This window comes from Pygocentrus nattereri, chromosome 13, assembly GCF_015220715.1.
Source record: "Pygocentrus nattereri isolate fPygNat1 chromosome 13, fPygNat1.pri, whole genome shotgun sequence".
Taxonomy (NCBI): Eukaryota; Metazoa; Chordata; class Actinopteri; order Characiformes; family Serrasalmidae; genus Pygocentrus; species Pygocentrus nattereri.
In genome coordinates this window covers 33,788,832-33,812,514 of record NC_051223.1, presented here as the reverse complement: position 1 = coordinate 33,812,514, position 23,683 = coordinate 33,788,832, and the positions used below count along the sequence as shown (strand labels likewise).

At 39.8% G+C, this 23,683-nt stretch overlaps 2 protein-coding genes across 5 annotated transcripts in view; one reads left to right on the top strand and one right to left on the bottom strand.

Annotated features, from left to right (window-relative positions):
* Positions 1 to 20,432, bottom strand: part of insyn2a (inhibitory synaptic factor 2A) — a 43,674-nt gene extending 23,242 nt beyond the window's left edge. The window contains exons 1-2 of the mRNA XM_017701262.2: positions 19,938 to 20,432; positions 2,258 to 3,458 (exon numbers count right to left, since the gene is read on the bottom strand). Of these exons, the coding sequence (XP_017556751.1) occupies positions 2,258 to 3,453 (1,196 nt within the window). The 5' untranslated portion in view covers positions 3,454 to 3,458; positions 19,938 to 20,432. The remainder of the gene's footprint in view (positions 1 to 2,257; positions 3,459 to 19,937) is intronic.
* The window catches only part of dock1 (dedicator of cytokinesis 1), a 312,984-nt gene that overhangs the window by 169,197 nt on the left and 120,104 nt on the right, over positions 1 to 23,683 (top strand). The window lies entirely within an intron of this gene.

The following is a 23,683-nucleotide window of genomic DNA, read 5'->3' as shown; positions in this document are numbered from 1 at the left end:
GTTTTCATGCAGTGCTAAGCATGTCAAATGGATTTGCTGTACAGCACAGCATCAGTAATGTAACAGCCGTAATTATGAACATGTTCCACCTATAGCCTGTGGCCGTCCCTTGTTTGTTGAGCGAGTGACATTTCTGCAAGTGTGGAATGAAACTAATGCTCCATGTCCAGACTGGCATTAGCTTTTCTGCACTGCTTGCAAGAAAATAAAATTTGCTCAGGCTGCTGCTGAGGAAATTGAAAACATCCAGTGCCCTCAGAATAAACAGTATATCGAAAGATCCTTTAAGTGTGTTCTGCGTGCAAGGCTTAGACATGAAGTGCTCCTGTGGCATTGGGCGAGGAAATCAGCTTTTACCACTGTGTTAAACGAAGCTCTTCTCCACAGAAAAGGGCTCCGAATGCCTTTCGTTTGTGCCTTTTTTGTAAATGATATTGTAAATTTTTGTTTGTACACTACAGTTATTCTGATTTCAACAAGGCTAATGTCATTTCTTCATTTTTGTTTATGAATTTCTGTACAGTTTTATATAGTAATGAAGTTTTGGTTGCCACTTGTCAGCTTGACCAAATCCAGGTTCTGTCTGCGTCACTGATCTATAAGTTCTGTTTGGGGTCTAATTGTCTTCCGGGTACATAAATTAGTGCTGTAGTTCCGCAAGGTAATTAGTGTGGTTTTTAATCACTGTCTTGGCTGGCTGCCAGTGTAAAAGTGTCCCCTTTCATCCCTGCAGCATTAAAATCGATGTGTGCGCATGTGTCTGTCTCTGTGTCCCTTGCTACCTCACTCTACACTCCTATAACCTCACACACACTTAAATGATAGATGCTATCTTTTAATAGCACCTCTGTTCTCTAAATTGTGCGCAAGCAGGTCTTACAAAGGGCTAATTCCTCTCAGGAGACTTTACAGTCCTGCAGTTTTTGTGTGCGATCATTTAATTGCCACGTCATGGGCGGTTAGTATGCGGCATGCTAAATATGCCATGCCGTATTTTAAAGTGTAAGTAAAGTATGATTTATGGCTTCTGTCACCGAGTGGGGAATCAGGCATTTCACCCACTACTTGCTCAATCTTCTGATTGTAGCAGTAAGGAGATTAGACCGTTATACATGCAAATAAGCATGATTTCAACTTATGAAGATTGAGGAGACAGACAGAGAGTAATTTATTTATTTTTTTCATTACTCACTTGAACACCACCTGGGTTGCAAAGCAAGAAGTTGATTAATATGGCACTTGCACATTTAAAATGGAATTTTAAAGCCAAATTTTTTTAGACGGATTGCAATCATTTCTTTTCTTCAGCAAAAGGTTAGATGGCAGACTGTTGTTTCATACATAAAACTTGTGTCTTTTTCAGTAGATTAATCCTTCACATATATATTAATCTGTGTGATTTTCTGTTGCTAATAATTTCAAACAGTGATTAACATTTAGATGCACTTAATTAGGTATTTAGGGCTGGTTTAGGGGAATGTCTTCTTGATTTCAATTTTTGGAATTTCCTTCTTCTAACTAAAGTTCTTTGGAAATATGTCAGTTTCCTTTGCCTTATGAATATCCAAAGTAATTGAAAAGGTTTAATTAATTTCCAATGAACAGTCATTTTTAGGCTGATCATCCATAAATGTTATTCAGATTTGCTTTCCTCAGTGGTGTTGAAGTTCTAAAAGTTTAAAAAGCCGGGTCTGTCTTCCCGTTCCTGTCTTCTATTATAAGTGAAGAAGCCTCCCCTTGTGACGTCATTTCATAGTGTGGGTCACTGGGCTGTAAGAGCCAAATTGAGTGAGACGATGGTCTTGGCATACTCACCCAGGCTTTCTGATATAGAGAGGGCTTGATTCTCCATCTCACAGGGGCAAATTCAAATGTATATGGAATAAGAAAAGATGTTTTATTGCTTAAAATTCTTAAAAATTTCTTACATAAAGCTACTGTATGACATTTTTCAAATGTGCTGAAATGTACTGCGGAAATTAACGTTGCCTTTTTAACAGTTTTGCTTCTGTTCAGTCATTCACAGTTAATTTAGAGTTTAGAGCTATAGTTACGAGGTAGTGGCTTAGTATTTTATTTTTACTTTTTTATTTTGTTTTTTCACTTTTTCAATGCCTTTTTTTATTTTTGCTCAGGTCAAAAAACCAAGGCATGCTTTCCCAAAAGTGTTTATAAGGCAGCAGTAGTGGATTGTCACTCTGAATGTTCTTTAACATTAAAATTCATCTTTTTACTACAGTGCTTTTCTGTGTCTTACCCTTCTCTGAGAGCCTCTCCCTTCTCCAACTCCTGAATGACTCCTAGCAGCACTTTGATGGTTTCCTGGCTAGAGCTGATCATGCTCTCCATGGCCTGCAGCTGTGCTTTTACGTCCCTGTCTTGATTGACAGGCACAATCTGCTTGCAGGCCTCACTGTCCACTTGTACAGTCCCTGCTGCTGTTCCCGTTCCCTTTCCGCCCCCACATACAGGCGCTGGCATGGCGATGGGTGCCGTACTGACAGGGACCGTCGCCTCTGCCTCCTCCATGGCCCGTAAAGGCCGGGCAGAGATCATTCCGGCATGGCACTGTGCCTGCGTGGTGCAGCCGGTCCTGGGCAAAGTCTGGGACTGCAGGCCATTCAACTGCAGAGCCTTTTTGCGCTTGCTGCGTGCTGATGGGCTCTCTAGACACTCCACCTGCGTGAGGGAGTTCCAGGTGATGGGCCCCGTCACCTTGGAGCTGGAGTCTGGCAAAGCCCTACCGCCTCCATCGTCCGAGTTCAACAGCTGCCGCTTCCCTGAGCGGTCCAGTGACTCCGAGTCCCTCTGGAAGCTCTTGCGGTGTTTACTCTTCACCGCGCAGATCTGGTAGTCTGATTGGTCTGCCCCAGATTCCACTGAACAGGGCAGCAGTGTCCTCTCTGTGCACTCTGTAGTGTGAGGGTGGTGCTCAATGGTGGCTATGCATTCATTGGTGTGCATTAACGCTCTAGTCTTCCGCACAGTGTGAGAGGGTGCCCCCTCCTTACCACCCTCGCCTGCTTTTGCCCGCTTAATGTCAATAACAAATCCATTATCCTGGTCCTTGTAGCTTTCCACTGTAGCAGCATGCTTCACGGTGTGTCCTTTCTTCCTCTCGAGTGGAAAAGTCTGATATCGCTTCCTCAGATCTGGAGAGGTTTGCACTCCGGTACTTTTGGTCACGTTGGGGATGGATCTCCGGGCAGGGACGGTCATATACTTCCGATAAGCCACCTTATAGGAGACAGACTTGGATCCTCGCGCTGCAGCTGCCTGCTCGCTCTGGGCCTCGCAGATGTCCTTGAAACGCACCTGCAGGGCTTTGTTGCGCTTGCGCACCTGCCTGCTTCCATCCGATGGCCCTTTCACCTCCAGGGCCATAGAGGGCGCTGCCTCGGAGTCCGACTCGGAGTTGGTGAGCATGCATTTTCCAACCTCCTTGCTCACCATGGTTCCTGCCAACAAGAATAACAGAGAATGGAAAATAATTATGCGTCATATGCAGCATATTTTATGGTTGTAGCAGTTGCCTGCCAATAGCAGCTCGCAAAAGTCGTCACTTCCCTGTCGAATGAGGTTGTTCTTTCACCCTCTTCAGTCACTCATCTCACTTACAGTAATATTGATGACGCCAGTCTCAGAAGTGTTATCTTAGCCTGTGACTTGTTTGTCGTTGAATATTAATTGTGTCTCTTAATCTTGCTCCCTTCCTAAAGCACCCACTTGATGACAAAATGACGAGAGGAGTCCTGGAGCAGCTATCTGAGTCCTAGCTACTTGTCATACATCAAAGGGCTGGGGGGAGGGGGTGGGGAGTGTACTTGACCATGACTCAGCAGCTTTCCCCTGACAGCCTCTTCCAGGGCTACTGAAGTTAAATATTCACTTTTTGAAAATGAGCTAGAGCTGTATGATATTGGAATAATGTAGTTCAAGATGTCAGATATCACAATTGTAATATTATATAATTGTAATAGAAATAATTATGACTGGATGTGACACAAGTACAGATTTTATTTTTGCACATGTAAACAGAAATCTGACTAATCTCTCCTTTAAGCAAATAGCAAAATTATAAAAGCACCATTTAATGTTGTGCAAAATAAAAAGAAATTATATATTAACACCTACTTACATCAGAAGAGTAGACATATGAGAAACAGCATCACCGCAATAGCTCTTTCTATAGAGGCTGCAAAAACAAATAGGTATATGTATTTTTATATACGCACAAGAACAAAAGCATGTTTTATTTATTTGTTTTGGTTTGGTTATTAAATATGTTTGTTGATGAAGAGTAATCCTATTGTGTGATCATTTTAGTTTTTATAGGGTTGTAGTCCAGGATGGAGGAGTTTTTGAGCTGTGCCTTTGTGTATTTTGTAATTGCCAGATTAGCCGAATGGTAAGTTACTTGTCCCCCCAAGTAGGAGAGCCGGGTTCAATCCCAGTGCAGTGAATAAACTGATTAGGCGTCTGACGGTTTGTGCTGGTAGTGTGATGTCTCTGTGCCGCTGCACTGATGAGGTGGTTTGAACTGATCTGTCATTGATAGATAGATAGATAGATAGATAGATTCAACTTTATTGTCATTACTCAGTACAAGTACATGGCAACGAAATGCAGTTAGCATCTACCAGAAGTGCAAATAGTAGCAAATAGTGCAAAAAGAGAGTGTGCAAGTGTGCAATAAATAGGCATAGTGCAACATTACAGTATATAGAATAAATTACTTATAGATATGCAAAAAAATAGATTATAGATGTGTAGATATATACATGAACATGTTGGAGATGCACACTGTATAGAATAACTGTTGCGATGTGTTATTTACATGGCAGTAGAATGATACATTTGTGCAGTGGTAATAATGATGAATAAAATAAAACAACAGCTCTGATTGGTGAGTGTAGTATGAAAGGCAGTGTTCATAGTCCGCTGTGTGCAGTATGAGTTGCAGCTCTTAAGGATGTGTTTGTCATGGAAAGTCCTCATGTGACACTGATAAATATGATTTTTCATGCATCCCTAAAATGAGCATGTGAGAAATGAGAGAAGTTTAAATGAACGTTTTGTGAAGTGCTGTCCGCTTGTTCAATTATACCCAAAGGTGCCAGCGATTGGAGTGATAGTCTCAGTCTCTCAGGACAAGCTCTCTACTCTCTTTGTGACCATAGACAATTGAGAAGGACACAAACAAACTGATTGCTCTCTAAGCTAACAAACTAATTTCCCTTTTTGTTTAGACCTTTATTTGCTGCAGAGAACATGTTTTTTATAGCTGCATTCCTAAGGACTAACGGGATAGACATTTTAAATACCCTGTGCACTATTGGATTATGTCCATTACCCCTCACTCACTCATTCAATAAAGTATCAGAGGGAGGGAGAGATGTGGTAAACGAGTAGTGACAGGGCCTTGGTGTCTTCAGGCCTCCTGTTTTATCAGATCAATCTCATCTACTGATATCATTAACAGCCTGTAGCTCAGAGCGCAGAGACCAGTGGGGCGGGCACACACATGCATTAACAAGCAAGGACCTGCCTAAGTACACAGTAGTGAACAGAGACAGATAACATAAGTACATGTGGACAATTAATTTGCTATTAGGTTCATTTTTACAGTGTGTCTTTTGTATTTAATATTCTACCAATGATCATTCTCTGTTCCATCTTTACCGAAGAATAAAAAAAAGGGATTTCATCCCAGAATATTATTTTACTGTGAATTGTGATGCAACGAGCACAACCTGGTCGTGTTTAGTAATTTTTGTGCAGTTCAGTGATTAAATTATTTTGGAATTGAATGGAACGAAATAGAAGGATTGGAATAGAACAAGAAGGTGTTTGCTGATTCCTTTCCCCCTATCATCCCCTATCTGGTCTCATGCCTAATCAGAGTCTAAACTCTAGAGCCACACCTTTTTGGCTTTCTAGTCTGTATAAAGTATGCTGTCTCTTTATAGTCTCTTTGCTCACACAGATGATCAACGAAGGCTCAGAAGTGGCTTCTACTCCACCTTGTCCAAACCACAGATTTTATTTAGTGTTCCTCCATCTCAGATCCCAGCTTTAGGCAAAGTATTAAAGCATTTCCATTTATCTACCTGACACAGTGGGAACCACATCCCCTTGGTTCCTCTCTCCACCCGGACAGTTCACATGACTTTGTGTACATGACCAGCTGAGTCAGCTTGCATACAAACACATACTTTTTTTTTTTTACCCCCTAATTTGGCCACCCATTGCTGCCAAATAAGTGAACTGACCCACAAACCTTTTGTTCATCTGAGACTCAGACATCACAACACTCTCACACAATTTCCAGTGATCTCTCTCTGTCTCTCTCTCCTCTCCAAATCTCACAGTCCCCATCACCCCTTCTTCTCCAAATGAAAAAGGCCACTCATCTCATTCTCTCCCCTCTAAGCGAAAAAGAGCATTTGATGTACGACTGTCGACTTCCTCTAGAGTTGATTGAATCCGCTTGATGATTAATGTTTGAGAAGCTCTTGGTTTTATTACTCTCGCCTCTTTTTATAGCCTCTCTCTCTCTCTCTCTCTCTCTCTCTCTCTCTCTCTCTCTCTCTCTCTCTCTCTCCCCCCACACCTCCCATTGGACTGGGTGCCTCTCTGTAGATATCATTGGTGGCACAGAGCCTATGGAGTGGACTTCAGAGAGTCTCCACCTAAATACCAGAGTCAGTGGAAACCACTAACTGTTCCACTCCCACATTTATTCTACTGTACTCCTCTCTCTCTGTCCTGTCATGTGTCACAGCTTCCCTCTCACTCTTATTCCTCCTCATCTCCCCTCTGGGATGTCTAATTTTTCCTGTGCCCTTTTCTTGTTTCCTTTGCTTATGCTATGTGATGGATATACAAAGCCCGTCATCAAATCCTCCTCCTTTAATGGATTTTGGCATTTACCCCACTTTATTCTTTAGATTTATTATTATTATTATTATTATTATTGTTGTTGTTGTTATTATTGTTATTGTTATAGTTGTTAGAAACATTGACATATTGTCACAATATGATGTGAAACAAAAATTGTACAGTGTGCGTCATGAAGATGGGTAAATTTTAACTGCATTGATGCAGTTAAATAATGCCATCTGATACAGTTGCATTGTTTGCACTCCATTGTTGCATTGATAACAGTCAGCTTAAACAACACCTTCAGCATGAATGACACTACAATGTCCTACGTCATACTCCCAACTATCAGCTTAACCCCCACAGTATCTCAATCAATATCACCAGTCACACTTGCAGCTCTGATCTCATTTGTAGCTTGTATAGCAATCAGAAACAGTCATCTTCTTTTCGAGTTGTTCAAAATATTGTGATATTTTCTAGTCGTGGATCAAATAATGAACCGAGTGTACCTACTGCCTGTACTTAGGGTCAGTTATAAAGGCTCTGTAGATTCATTTGGCCTGTTTTTTTTTTTCTTTTCCCTCTGAAGACTCACTGCTGTAGACTGGTTTGTGGGAAGTCCTCAGACTGCTGAGTGACATCACTCCTCACATCTGCTGTGGAACAGGAAATCCCTCTCTGCCCAATAATCTTTTTTATTTATTTATTTATTTTTTTTTACTTACTCCCTGATCTCATGTTACTTCAGAGCAGGTTGTCCTAAAATGCTGCTGTTGAAAAATGAAAGTACAGTGTGACACTTCTGGACACTGCAGAGGCGGCACTAATCCGGCTTTAGCTCTTGCCTTCGCTTCTTTTATTTATTTCATTCAGCTGGTCCTGTTCTTTACTGTGATTAGTGCAGCTTTCCAGACTGTTGTACTGGACAGTAATGCAAGGGACAGTGGGGGAAAAAAAGAATAAATCAGATGTTTCCTTCTTTTTTTTTTTTTTTTTTTTTGAACAAACCTGAGAAGTCGAGGGTGGTTAGTGTATTTTTTTAAAAGTAGGTTGTATGTTTGTGAGAGACTGAAGCCGAAGTAAGAAAGATGTGAGTATTAAATTGTTTATATAGTACTGTAAAGTGTGTGTGTGTGTGAGCAGGGCATTGCAGTAGTGATTGCTGTGGCCGTCAGTGAAGCGTCCTCCGAGGTATTAGTCTGTCAGTTAATCGCTCTCTAATGCTGCAAGATGGCTGGGTCCTTCCTAACACAGAGCATTAGAGGATTGGGCCTGCGCTGATTGTAGCACATCAAAGACGGGACATGCTGCTCCGTCATTTCAGCTGATGATTTGTGCTTTCTCTTTCCTTCCATTAAACATAATCTGTCAATAACAGGCTCTGCTCAGGTGGAAAAGAGGCTTTTGTGTGCGGAGCAGAAATCACAGACATGTCTTTTCTCTCAGTGTGACCTCTGCGGACCTCATCAAACCTCAGCACTACACTCAAGTCAGCTAGTAATGCTGCCATTTAAACTAAGGAGAACAAAAAAGCATGTTTTTAATCATTATTCAATAGCACTGGTTTGAAAAGCATTTTACAGGCTTTGAAAACACGTCGGTATTTCTGAACGAGTACTTGCAGACTCTTTCTTAAAATCACCATGAACAACAGTAATTCATTCATTATTTATTTTAGTGAAATGTAACGGAGTTACTGTTTTATTTGTCATTGTTATGGTTGTAGTTCTAGTTAGTTTTAGTTGCTCTTATTTAGTTTGTTGTCATTTTATTTGGCTAGATCAGTTTTGTTTTTAATCATTGAGACAGAGTTGAGCTCAGTTGTAGATAAGCCATGGAAAGTGGAGCGGAGGGTTGAAGTGCTTTTCGAGCTACAGACCTGTCTAAATGTGAGAGTGACCACCCTGGAACCAGCAGCAGAGTCATTGTTGATTTTTCTCTACTTACACAGTGCCAGATCTCTGCTTTAGCACCACCTTTACCAGAGACTATTACTTTACTTACATGAATGAGGTGATTCATCGAACGTATTGTGTCTTTATACCAACCTCTTATTGTAAATTTAGCATGACACTTTTTTTTATCATCCAATAATTTCAAGTGTTTCACACCTGTAGTTTCTCTGGAATTATTTGCTCTTGTAACTTGCATTGTGCAGTTTGTTGCATGCCAAGGTGAGTAGGATTTTGATATTTGATTATTCATGTGTGTTAATCATTATTTTGGCTTAAATGTAGCATGTAAACATGAAGAGCTGAGTTGTAACAATAAAATGTTTGGAAATGTTCTGACCAGTACCTGAAATACTGTTCACCAAGAGGTAAATTACCAAAGGAAAAAAAAAAGTGGCACTTTGTTTAATTCTGTCTATAATTAGTAATAGACAACCGAAGTGCAAGCTAATGCTTCTTTGTGTCAGTTTGATTTCAGTAAGCTACACAAAGTAAGATGAGCGTTCTGACAAATTGTGCTAACATTACTTTGTTGAAATGTCCCTGTGCGTATTTATAGGCAGCTTTCTACATAAAACCTCTAGATAGGATATTTTGAAAAAATACTACCAGCATTTAGAACTACGAAACTGAATTCTGGCTTTGTATTTGCCATCTTCTTGTTTGAATATCCCTGTTCCACCTTAAATGCTGCACCATTTAATGGTAAAAGGGTACCAACATTAAAATAATTAAAATAATTAGAATGTTTTGATAGCCTATGTCGCTTTATCAGGGGGCAAGTAGTATTACTAAGCCAAATGTGTACTGAATTAACATTACAAACACAATAAAACATTTAAACCCCTGATTTACTTTGCTGTGCCAATGAAATGCACACACTCAGTAGGACTGCTCAGTGGGTAGGGTAAATTGTCATAATATGGGCTATAGTGACTGTATGTCTGTGTGGTTTATCAGTCTTCTTCATGGATGACCAGATTGTTAACAGTATTTAAAAAGGTGAAAACCACTTTCAATTTGGTCATATTGAGCAGTGTAGCCTGAGTGCAGGTCATCTTGTAGGGCTACCACTCTGGCAAAGCGTGCTGGTATGCCAGTCTAATAGCATCAATTTAATGCACAGTTGTATTGGCTTACACCAGTCAGGCATAACATTATATAATATTATGTCCATTTTATCAGCTCCACTTACTATATAGGTACAGACTGAAGTCCATCTATTTCTCTTCATACTTTGTTTGCCCCCCTTTTACAGCACTGCTGTGTCTGATCCACTTATACCAGCACAACATGCACTAACATACTACCACCACATCAGTGTTACGGCAGTGCTGAGAATGATTCACCACCCAAATAGTACCTGCTCTGTGATGGTCCACGGGGGTCCTGACCACTGAAGAGCAGGGTAAAAGGGGGCTAACAAAGTATCAGAGAAACAGTTGGACTAAAGTCTGTAATTATACTACAATGTGCACCTATATAGTAAGTGGAGCTGATAAAATGGACAACAATGCAGTGTAGAAACAAGGAGGGGGTCATAATATTATGCCCGATCGGTGTATATGTAGCAGTATTCATACTATGAATCTTTTTGACCTCGTAGTTCAGAGGGCCCAGTGATGTCCAAGAGATAAATGTTCATAGGACTAATGCATCAGCTCTGGAACATTTTCTATTACCACAGGAGGCAAGAGAGGTATTCTTCACTCTTCACAAGCTCAAATTATTCTCAGAGAGCAATTCCTTTTAGACCTGGAGTTCCTGGAGTTATAGGACATACGACTGTGGTGCCAATTACAGAATGTATGGCATAATTTCAGTGGTCTATAAGCAGTTTCCAGTCTGGTTCCATTGACTTACATTTTAATTTTTTTCTGCAAAGTTAACTTTTTGGAGATACAAGGTTTTATTCCGACAGCAGCAACATGTTAAAAAAGCAATATACTTGTAACTTTAACTTTTCTTCCACTGTCTGCTTACATAGGTAAGGTACTATAAGTAAATTGCTGCCCTATGCAGGCAAAGCTGTTAAATACTCTAGATTAGGTTGAACGTGTAAACACAATTTTATTTTGTAATGTTGAATAATTGTTTCAGCACCAGAGACGATGTTACATGGATGCCAAAACAAAACCAGCTACTGTTTAATTGTTTTTATTTATTTATTTAGATTTTCATGTTCTATAATGTAACAATGACTGTCATTTTAAAGGCATTTGTGAAATTAATTGTAGTTTAGCGGCTCTGTGACTTGAAAAAGAGGAAAACATTCAAATACGAAGTAAGAATGTAAAACTAACAGTACTTTTTGAAGTAGAACTCACAAGTGGAGTTCAAATGTGGGTGCATCTCTTTTGTGCCATGTGTGCATGTGTGTGTGCATCATTTGTTTGAGGCTGGTAAGCGATGCAGGGCTGGGATGCTGAGGGTTGAGGGTAGGAAGAATGGAGTGAGGGTGGGGGTGTGTGTCTGGTGTGGTGCGTGGGTTTAGATTAGACTCTGCCCGCACTGCCTGTGCTCTACTGCTGAATATTAAAGCATGTCTGATGGCTAGAGGCAGCCCATAATGACACCTCCTCTGAGTCATTGTGCAATAGTAACAGAACACACCAGGGAGCTGTATGCGCATGTTTATATGTTCTGTTCTATACACACACCCCATACACAACACTACAGTGACAGTAAAGAACATATTATTTCATCTACAGCCTGAAATCACAACTGATATATTCTGCTGGAATATGTCACAGGGCCCACTTTCATAATAGATCGGTTTTCCAGAGGAAAAAGAGGGGGTGCCAGCTTTTCTAGAGATTGGGAGACGTGCTCTGATTTAACCAGTCACTATCTGTCAAAGTCATGGGTCATGAATGGCAAAGTCATCATCTGCCTCTGAGTCAGACGGGTGCCCATTCTGACTGCTGATGGAGCAGAGGTTTAATATTTTTACCTGACTTTTTGTTCTCTCCCTTGATTGTCTCTGGGTCTTTCATTCGGTCTCTCTCTGTATATACTGTTTACTGTGCATAGGTCTATATATAATTATTAAATTGTGTTTAAAATGGAATTTATCTTGGCAGTAAGCATTTGTTTGCTCATAGAAAAATGTGTGCAGTGCATAAACAAATAAAAGGAGTGATTCTATGTATGTAGCCCTTTATTTGGGTGCTCAGTGCTTCATTAAATTAAATCCAGTCTGCAGCTGATGACATATAACAAATCCATACGATGGCTGGAGTTCACCAGGGAGAAATCTGGAACCAAACCTGTCTTATTAGCTCAAAAGATATCAGCTACTTTTTTGGAACAAGAAAATCACATTTTATTTTTCTGTATTTGTTTGAATATATTCTGTTTCAAATTTTGGTTTTCATTAAAACCGCGGCTGATTATGCACTTTGAAAAACTCTCGTTAATTATTGTCCAGCATCACCCAAGTTAGCAACAGTCTCCCAGATGCAGGTGCAGCAGACAACATAAATGAGTTTTGTGTCAGAAGCCAGGGACAGCAATCTGGTGATCTTTCAGCTTTCTAAGAGGACTGAGTCTGAAGTGTGGTTGTATTTAGATTTTTATGAGTGTAGAGGAAAAATTGATTGAATATAGTCACTCACTCTGCAGAACGTGAATTAAGAAAAATCACTGTGAAAGGAGGCAGCACGTCAAATCTTATGATTCATCTTTGTGATCTCTATCCACTACTTTAGTTAATGTGTTCTGGCAAATTATGCTTCTTTGTCGAAATGTCCTACCATAGCGCAAATTTATAGGTACCTCCATGCATAAAACTCCAAGAGGGATATTTTGATACCACCATTAAAAGTACGAAGCTGACGTAAGCTTCTTATTTGCCAGCTTCTTGTTTTAATTTTTCTATTCAACCTTAAATAGTGTACTAGTTATTATAATGCCTAAGGTGCCAGAATGTAACTACAGCACCATTTAAGGTGGGGTGGGGAAAATAAAATTCTAACAAGAAGCTGGAGAATCTGAAGCAGACTTAATCCTCATATTGCAGTCAGGATAGTTTTTATAGTCTAAATGTCCTTATCAGGAAGTCTTACCATCATTACAAGCATAATTGAGACATTTATTAAGAGCCTAAATCAGATCTTCGGGGGGAGGTAGTAATATTCAATAATAGTAATAGTCTGTACTGAATTAATGTTGAAAACATAATGAAACGTCTTTACCGTTTGAATCCCTCACAGCAACATGGTGCCATCTTTAATGTTATTTCGTTTGTTTACTTATTGGCTATATTATTGTTTTTAATGTTTATGCAAACAAAATGTGCAGAGTGCTGCTAATTGTATATATAGTTTTCAGTGTAGAAATTGGTGAAATGATTTTCATACATTTCATATATCAGTACTGCGATAATATTGGTAACCATGATAATTTTGCTCACCATAATTTCAATGTTAAAAATCTATTTTAAAATTTTGCCCTCTACTCATAATGCTGTTATCATTGGTTTGCTCTGCCATTAACCAGAGGAGGATGAGTCTTGGTTCCTCTCAAAGTTTTATTTCTCTTTCTGTAAAACTTGTGTATGTTGTACTGTATAAATAAATTGTGACTTGGCTTGACTTGACTCTTCAGTGGTCCGGACCCCAACAGGATGACCACTAAGCAGGTATAATTTGTATTTCTGGGTATTTCTTTATATCTGTAAGGTGGACCAGCAAGATAGGTGTGACTTACAGAGTAGACAATATACAGTATACTTATAAGTGTACATATTGTGTAAAAACTCCAGCAAGTGTCTGTTCCACTTGTACCAGTATGTGTGGCACTGGCGTAACAAAGGTTTTGTATTTCTGAAATGATTTTTTTGTTCTGCTGCCTTTTTGTGTGTCTCAGTCTCTGCCTGCTATTTTTGGCCTTTTTCTGTGTCCATCACTCACTCTTATTTTTACCTGGCCGTGTGCATCTTTCTCATGGTTTCTTGGCTGTGCAGAGCTAAAATCAAATGTGTGTTGGAACTTACCCCCTGCTGTCTCGCTACTCCAATAGGAGCCACTCCAATTCCCTAATGAGAGACAGAGATGAGCAAAGATAATGAGAGAGAGAGAGACACAGTAGAAGAGATGTGGAGAGGTAATGAGAGGTAGAGAGAGCTGGACTTGGAGAACAAGAGGTAAGAAGATGTGTAGAGTGAATTGTGTGGCTTTCTAAGTTCCGGTCAGAGCAGGTGTGTTCACAGTAGTGGAGTAGTGGAGTACTCCACTGATGCAGGCATTAAGGGAGCTAACAGAGAACTTTGCTGTTGCCTCTAAATTTAACATTTACCAGCCGTTGTGAAATAAAAGCAGGGGCAGAATAGAACTTAACATGGTCTAGATTTTAGGTGTTGTTTAGTCATAGATGAAATGACTTGGATTGAAAAGTCTTGACCTTGACTGACCTTTTTGATTTTGTGAGTCCAAGTTTAACATTCACTCTGCTTTTTGCTAGCATTTCTCTTTAATTTTGAACCTAAAGTGAAACAGGCTAGCTCCTCCCCCTCTCAACTGCCAATTGGTTACCACTAGAGACCTTTTAACCATCTAGTACAGTGATTCTTTATCCTTCTCCTAGGTTACATCTGAATCGCCATAGTAGTCTCGTGCCAAGCACATTGCATATGTTCCCAAATATGCCTTTGAAAGCACTTGTATGTGAAACCCATACATATATATATATATATATATATATATATATATATATATATATATATATATATATATGCTCTGAACAGTCTCAGCTCTCTCTTTAATGAGGCCCTTTTGACCTGGAGCCACCCTATAATGTGGGCCTAAAACTGAAAAGTCTTAATATCCCTTCTGAAAATATAGCTTTACTCATGTAGATTGTTTTCGTGCTTGAAATGGGTTTTAACGAAGCTTTATGTTCGCAAAAGTAGTGGAATGTATGACTGGAAGAGTAGGTAAATGCTATTGTCACTGCTGCTATCCAAAAACACTGCAGCAACTTCAGCAGCTTCAGCTTTTTACACACCATTTCATGTCTATGTCTAAGGCAACTGAATGAAAAATGAGGTTTTCGATGTGAGGGAAGAGTCACATTTCCTGAGCATTCATTGGTCAGTTTCATGCAAAATATAGACAGACTGCAGCAATTACAGGCAAGTGGCAGATGACAGGCACACATCCATTAGCTGCACACAATGAGAGGCAGGCGTATCTTAACTTGTCTTCATCGGCTCGTAACTCTGGATGCGACTCTTGTATGATCTTTTAATGAGATTTGTTATATGTTGAAGTTGTATATGTAGCAGCCAGTGACAAACATTGCATGAGTAGATGGAGTATTTCACTAAATATAAGCAAATGCATGAAGCAAATGTGAGACTGAGGCTGGCTTCTGCTAAAGGATAATACCTCAAAATCCACAGTGAACTACTTCAAGAAACACAAGCTGGAACGGCTCTGGGAGTCCATTGACTTGAATATCATTGAAAAATTTGTAGGTGGATCTTACTCACATGCAAGACAGCTCAAGAATATCACAGAACTATGTGAATATGAAATTTTCTAAGACAAGACTGGGAAGGCTCATAGCTGGCTGCAAAAAGTGTTTGCAAGCTATGATATTTGCCAGAAGGGGTTACTAAGTATTGACATTGGGAGTCCAAACATTTGACCTAGTTCTGGGCAGAGCAGACCCCATGGCTATATGGTTTCATGGACCTTGTGGAATATAACTTAAAACATCGCTGCCATGCACACAAGTGTTTCCTGGCTGCAATACCCAAATTCAACTGAGGAAGGACTTATTAGTTGCTTGATTAGTGGATTCATGTATAGTGGAACAGCTCTGAGGACTGAGAAACACTGAGAGTGAGAGAGAGCACTTTATATACAGCCCGTACCCAGCAGCATCACCCTAGGCATTCCCTTCACTTAGAGCATGTATGTATCAAGCAAGAGTATGTGTGCATGTTCTTGTCTACATTTGTTGGAGCCAAAACACACTCTCCCATCCCCAGCTAACTCATTAAAACAGGCCAATTCTTGCGTGTGTGTGTGTGTGTGTGTGTGTGTGTGTGTATGAGCGTGGGAGAGTGTCTCGCTGAAAGAGATTTGAATCTTGCTCATTCACTAATATTCTTCTTAACTTATTGTGTATGTACGTTGCAATCTATAAGTATTTGGACAGTGCCATGATTTTTGCTCTTTTGATGCTATATTCCAGGAATAGAGTGGAGTAGAAATAAACTGCTGTAATACTGACATGCAGATAATGAGCTTTGATTTGTGGGTATTTATATCTGTACACAGTGAATCAAAAATATTCAACAGTCCTTTCTGTGCGTAGTTCCAATGTTCCATGGTTCTATAAGTAATTTGACGAGATGATTTTGTCATGTAATCTTATAAATAAAAAAATCTTTGGAATCAAAAGCTGCCCAGAATATGGACCTATAGACATCAGTTAGTGCTGGGTTCTGTCATCACATTTTTAATTCAGTTACGGTTTGTTCTTGTTTTGGGAGCTTATTGCCTTCAGAAAGTAAAATGCATACTCGGCAGGGTTCAGGTCAACCAACTGGCTGGACAGAAAACAGTATTTTTAAACAGATTTAAATTCACTGTTTAATTACTGACATTTTATTCCTATATTGTTTTACTTCAAATCCAACATACTGAGCCAAATTAACCCAAATGGTTGCAGTTACTTACAGACTGCACTGTAAGTGTGTACAGGCCTCGGCACCCCCCATGCACCTCTCGCTCTATCGTTTACATCAGCCTCTGTAACCGTCTATGTAAATTAAAGCCTTCAGATGTAGTATCAGCCTTTTAATTGTTGCATCTCTAGCATCACCCTGGATCTGCTCTCTCCGTTCAGAATGTGAATCGGTCACTCACCATCATGCTTTCTCTCATGTGCAGCAGCTGCTGCGTGCTGGCTATGGGGCAGGGGAGCTGGAGAGGGCAGAGGGTCAGGTGTTTGAGACACACTTGTAGACTGCTGGGTTCAGAGCGGCCCCTATTTCGCTCTCTGTCATTTGACAGTGTTAGAAATGCTGCCAGCACAGAGACACAGAACGCTGCCTGACCAGTGATGCCAACTGTGATTGGCTGATGCCAAACACATGCACACACACAGGTTTTTGTTTTTTACACAACGTCAGGACATGGGGTCGTTCCTGTCCTGCGTATTTTATTTTATTTTATTTTATTGTAACTATGGATGTGTCGCATATCGTTGCCCTCGAAAGCAAAACTGTAAAAATAAATAAATAGATAAAAATAAAAGGATACAGTGTTAAAGTACTTCTGTTGGTCTGTTTATCATGACCTTTTCACATGACTTAAAGGACAGCTGGTGTATGTAATTACTGATATTTTGCTTATGTATAATATATATGGGTAATAAGCAATGGGTATCATATGGATAATTTTATTTATATATATATATATATATATATATATATATATATATTGTGTGTGTGTATGTTTGTGTCGCTCAGGTTTGTTTAGGTTTTTTAGTTTGTCAGGAATTTGACAGTGCCAGCAGCTATTCATAATATATTAAAATATTGAATAGATTAACAATAAATAATAATAATAAGTAATATTTTGAAATACTCTTTAATTGTAACTTTTGTTCATTGTTTTTGAAGATACAAGGTACTTGTCATGAAAGCACATTTATCATTTATTACACAACTGTAACTATGTACATATATATATATATATATATATATATATATATATATATATATATATATATATATATATATATACACACACACACGTATTAATCTTGTAAAAATAGCACTTTGCATTATCAGGACTGTTTTGTTGGCTTAGCTTTCTTGAGTTTTTTCTACTACGGCAAACCACTTTATAGAAATAAATGCTGAAGTGCTAAATCAATCACACACACGCAGACATGTGTTCGCGTCTATGCATATTCAGACATGCATGCACAATGATTTGGTCTCAGGTGTGCTTCTCTTTTGTATGCCATGTGTTTGTTTCTCTCTCCCTCCACCCCCCACTCTCCCTCGCCCCCGACTCTCTCTCTCTCTCTCTCTCTCTCTTTCTCTCTCTCTCTCTCTCTCTCTCTCCTTCGTCGGGGTGCAGAAAACAGGGCTGTTAATATATAAACCCATTACCACATGAAAGCCAACATCTGGCCAGGGTGGAGGCAGCTTTGGTGTGATTGCGGCCAGCCTGTGTGTATGGATCTGCGTGCGTGCGTGTGTGTGTGCGTGGGTGAGTCAGAGAGTCCTCAGCGCTCAGGCTTCGAACGTTTCATGCTCTTTTTCAGTGATCAGAGCTTCAGTGCTGTTAGGCTGTTTCTACCAGCCAGAGAACCACTGTGTACTGTCCTCTGAAATCACATTCTGTAAAACGCAGCACAGCATCTCTTTCTCTCTCACTCTGTCTTTCTCTCGCAGTCGTTCGTTTATCCTTGTCTGTCTCTCTTATTACATATTTCATTCTCTTTTTCTTGCTTTTCTCTCTCCCCATGACATGCTTTCTCACTCTCTCTTTCTCTCACACACACACACACTCTACTGCTCTCTTCCTCCCTCTCTCTGAGGCAGATGTTATCTGGTTGATGGGGTGAAGGGGTCGTGTGATGGAGGGAAGCGGTCTGTTCCGATTGAAGGACTGTGAAGAGAGGGAGCATGGTCTCTCTCACACGTACATGGTCCTTCATATATTGCTCGCTATCTTGGTGTGTCAGAGTAACATATTTGCATGTTTATGGGAAGAAGCAGCTGTGTATGTGAAAAAGAGAGTGTGTTTAGAGAGCATAAGGAGAGAGTGAGGGATTTGTTGCTTTTCTCTTTGAGTGCACCCTGTGGATCATGGCAATGCATTAATCTAGATTACTCTTCAGTTAAAAGTCCTTCATCAGAACTGTGGACACATTGACACAGCAGCCATCTCTCTCTCTCTCTCTCTCTCTCTCTCTCTCTCACTTTTGTGCACATCTCTCATATGCATGCACATATGTGATACATATGTCATATGTAGGTATCCAGACCCCCTTATTATTAGTTAAATCGACAGCTTTGAAGTGCCTCCGTTGTTGACATTGATGTTCAATAATCTCCATAGAAATCTCCATAGAAAAGCATATCCAATAGAATGGGATGCCCTGGAGCAGCTGCATGAGTCTAAGGTCACCATGACCCATGTGAAGTGTTAGCTAGAGGGGTATAAAGCACCCTAGCATTGGACTGTGGAGCAGAGGACCTGTATACCTGAAATGAGGGAGCACTATTTGCCACATTTGGAATGCGTTCGGGTAGCACTCATCATCCAGGCTCATGATCTTGTGGCTGAATGCAGTTAAATCCTCACAGCAATGTTCCAAACCCTTTGTGTAAAGCCTTCCCAGATTACTAGAGGGTGTTACTGCAGTGGAAGGAGGAACAAACTCGTTGTTAATAATGCTTGATTTCCAAAAAAAACTTTTGGAGCCCTCCAGATACATCTTGATTCCTTTTGCTTCTTTTTTGAGCGGTATTTCTCGTCACTCACTTTAATTCGGTTAAAGCTATACGTTCTGAGAAGAAACAGCATTGCTGTGAATGTGCGTGAGCTGAATTTGAATGAATGTGTCGTATTGAGTGGAATAAAAAACTGCGGTACTTTAGTGCACTCAGTATATTGATGGTACTACCCAGGTCCGCTATGACACAGACAAACAGATGTCTGCTCAGACTCATCATGCTTTCTCCTATTAACTCAGTGGTGATGGTCACGTCTGTGCTGGGTCACATCTCATGTGGCTCACGCCTGAGCCAGTCACGTTCGGTCTGTGAGGCACTTTTTTGCTCCTCATGCTCTCTGCAATCTCCAGCAAATTAAACACTTGCCTTGCGTCTCTGAAATTCCTTTTAGTTAAAGTGTTTGTGTTTAAGTGTGCTGTGCTGCAGCAGTAATGAGGATTCACCGGTGGAAACACCTGGCTCAACATCAATCCTAGAGAATTTGACTTCTCAGCCTGCTCTCTGTCTGCTCACTGCTGTCTGTGGCCTCAGAGGAGAGCAAAGGAAAAGATGGAAGAGGACTGAAGGGTAGAAGACAGAGGGAGATGAGTAAAGCATAATGTGTCACTCACCTCCAGATGGAGGTCAATGATGAAGCTGAGACAGAGCCTGCTGCTCTGGCCACTGCATGTCCTCTCTTCTTTCCTCTCTCGCTCTTTCACTCTCTCAGTGCAGCAGGGCTCCGACGGGTGGAAGACAGCAGAGGAGAGAGGGCAGATGAAGGAATGAGAGAGGAGGAAGAGGACCTGCCATGCTGGAAGTTGCTCCGCAGACGTAAACAGATCGTTAGTCACTTCCACTCGGCCGTTACACATCCACAGAGAGACTCCCAGTAGTGTCCGAGTCCGAGCTGCTACGCTGCTATGCTGCCATTTCTATATGACCCGTGCTCTTGCGCACGCTCACTTACCCACACATACACACACACACCCACACACGCACACACACACACTCACTCGCACACGCTTGCAGACGGACGGAAGAACACCAGCTCTCAGCAGTGACATTCGCTCCTGCACTGGAGATTCATTCTGTGACTGCAGCTCCACTCTGTCTGAGAGGCTGAGTGTGTGTGTGAGAGAGAGACAGACAGAGAGAGAGAGGGGGAGGAGGGGGAGGAATGTGTGTAAGAGAGTGGGAGGGACGTGAGGGGATCTTTGTTGGGAAAGTCCATCTCTTTGTGGCTGGCTAACTTATTGTAGCCTTCATAAGAAAACCTCCTATATAACTTAATAGGAAAAGGAAAAGGACCTTAACAGTGGTTTACATCTGTTGACCGCTTAAATGACCAGGACCTGTTGGTGGGTCTGAACATTTTATTTTATTTTTTCAGCATAGTCCAAACCGTTACTGAATAATAAGCTTTAGGGTGTAACATGCTTGAGATTTTAGACTGTTAATACAGTCAAAGGAGTTATTTTTTTGTTTTTTTGTTCCTTTTTCTATTGTCATAAAATGTTCATGGAACATCTGGCACTTCATGGAACATCTGGCACTTTAATAGTGTTAAAAAAAAAATTCTATTTTTTGTGCTTAAGTTTTCTTATGGCAACAGTGTCACATGTGGCATTCTGCAGATTCCCATCAGATATCGCTGATGTATGTACAGTCATGCAAAAGTTTAGGTTTTTGTTTAATTGCTGAGTGTAACATATTGGAAAAAACATGTAAAATATAAAATGTACACAGGTCATTTTATGGTTTCCTCTCACCCTAGTATTAAATTCAGCCAAGAAACAGTAATTGTGCATTGAAATGTGCAGAAGTGTAGAGGATGTGATTTTCAACTAAACATGTGATTTGAGCAGGGGAGCCCAAAATTTTGCATGATACTAATGTGCAAAAATTGAGTTTTTACAACATTTTGATAACGTATTTTTGTAATTTTTTATTATTAATATGTATATATCAACCTATGTAGGGCAAGGCATCAGTTACAAGTCTAGTCTTTTTTGCATCCAAATTATTGCTTTTCTTGTGCTTTCACCAAGAAGAAACCAATCAATGTGCATTAATCATTTAAGTAAATCCGTGTACATGTGTCATTTGCTAAATATTTGTGAGGAAGAGGTGACCTGTGCGTGGATTTTTTTTTCGTATTTGCAAATGTGTGTACGTATGTACATCGATCATCAGCTGATGCTTCACAGCATGGTATAAAACTGTAGGGAACATCATAAATCAGATATGTCAGGTAGTCGAACATTTTCTCCCATGTTAAGGCGAGCGTTGTTTGTTGCCATTGTAAACTAACTGCATTGAAGTTGCCATTAAGAAACTTTTGTTTTCTGCTTTCTACAAATAATGAAAATGAGAGAGTGAAGTGAACAATGAGTGACGGTACAGTGTCTACAAAGAAAGGAGTTTGTCTGCTGCAGATTGACCTGGCATAGATGACAGATTTATCACACAGAATGAAAAACTATGGAAAAAATATTGTTTCCAGGCTATTTCCCCTATTCTGTTTTCTAAAATCTAAAATTCACAATTTAGGAAAAAGTTATCGTTCATGCAGATTGTTTTTCATGCCATTTGGAGCAGACAATCAATATAGTCAAAATGTTTACCACTGTATAAGAGTGTTGGCAAAAGTGAGCTTGATATCACTGAAAGCAAGGAAAGAAGCATGGAGTGTAATTGATTACGCACTCCTACGTTAAGCTGTGTGCTATTCTACACCTTAAGCCTGCAAAACAGCTGTTCCCCAAGTGCCTTATAACTGAACCAAATCCAAACATCCACGATCAAATATGCATTCTGACTGACGCAGCAAGATGTTTTAATTCCATATATAAATATCAGCACAAATAATCAAATATTAAGCTTGTCTAATCATCTGAGTTTTGCAGTGATGTAGTTATCAGAAAAGTAAATGGGATTTCTTTTCTGTGCAAGGAAGCCTAGGATTGAAAAACCTACCGTTACGGCTGGATAGGTATGGACATTTGAGAAGGAGCAGAAACCCTGAGTTGAGATAATAGCATTATTATTTCTTACAACTTTTAAAATTATACATTAGTGAAATTTTATGTCTGACAAAATATGTTAAACTTTATTAAAAAAATGTACAGTAACAGATTAAAATCTTTTAAACTGTGCTCTGCTGTCGCCTAATAGAACCTTGATGGAATGCAGTTAAATCTTTAAACCAAATTTTCTGTTTTGCCATTTTAGAGTCTTTAAAATGTCATAACTTGGTTTCTGATTGAGGTATCTGGGTCATCCACAGGCCTGCCATCGCACCTATATGTGCAGCATGCCTGCTTATCTTCTTGACAGAAATGTGAACTCTTGTTTCTTCTTCTGTTTCTACTTGCTTTTACCACTTACATACAAGTCAACATGTGATCACTCTAAACTGCACTAAAACTCCAGAGGTTAATATTGCTATTATATATATATAATTATCATTAAACCTGTATTTGACTGTGCTTTAAAAAACTATTGTCCAGTATCACACAAAGTTACCAACAGTCTCTCAGATACAGGTCCTCAGGCACAAATGTGAGTTTGTTTTGTCAGTGAAAACATGGCGAAAAACCAGTGACAGCACTGATTTTTCAGCCTTCTGAAGGCTTCTGAGGACTAAGTCTGAGTCTATTTTGTTTTTATAAGAGTGCAGAGGCAAACCTGATTAAAAAAGCTGTCACCCTGTCTGCAGAACATACAGAAAGAAAATAAAGGAAAAAAGTGGCAACACTTCAAATTTTATGATTCGTCTTCATGACTTCCACTCACTATTTTAGCAAATGTGTTCTGACAAATTGCACTTTCTTGCCGAAATGTCCTACCGTAGTGTATATTTATAGGTAGCTCCATACATAAAACTCCAGGTAGGATATTTTGATAGCTTAAATCACCTTAATCAAAAAAGCCTACCAGCATTAAAACTACAAGCTTCTTATTCGCCACCTTTTTGTTCGAACTTTCCTGTTCCATCTTAAATGGTGCATACCATTATAACACCTCAGGCGCCTGAATGTAACTGCTGCACCTTTTAAGGTGGAACAGGATAATTCTGAACACTTCAACACTTGTGTTAAAACTGCATGTAGGATAGTTTGATAGGCTAAATGTGCTTTTTAGAAAATAAAAAATAAGCAGGATGTTTTGATTAGCCTAAATCAGCATTATTTCAATGTTTATGCAAAAAGGACAGTGCTGTTAATTGTATGTGGGTTTTTAGTATTAAAAAAATGTTTAAATGATTTCAGTTTGTGCATCAGTAGCTTTTTAAGGTACTTTAAACGCACTTTACCAGTGCTGCAATAACACTTTTAACTGTGATAATTGTGTGTATTATCACATTTTTATACTT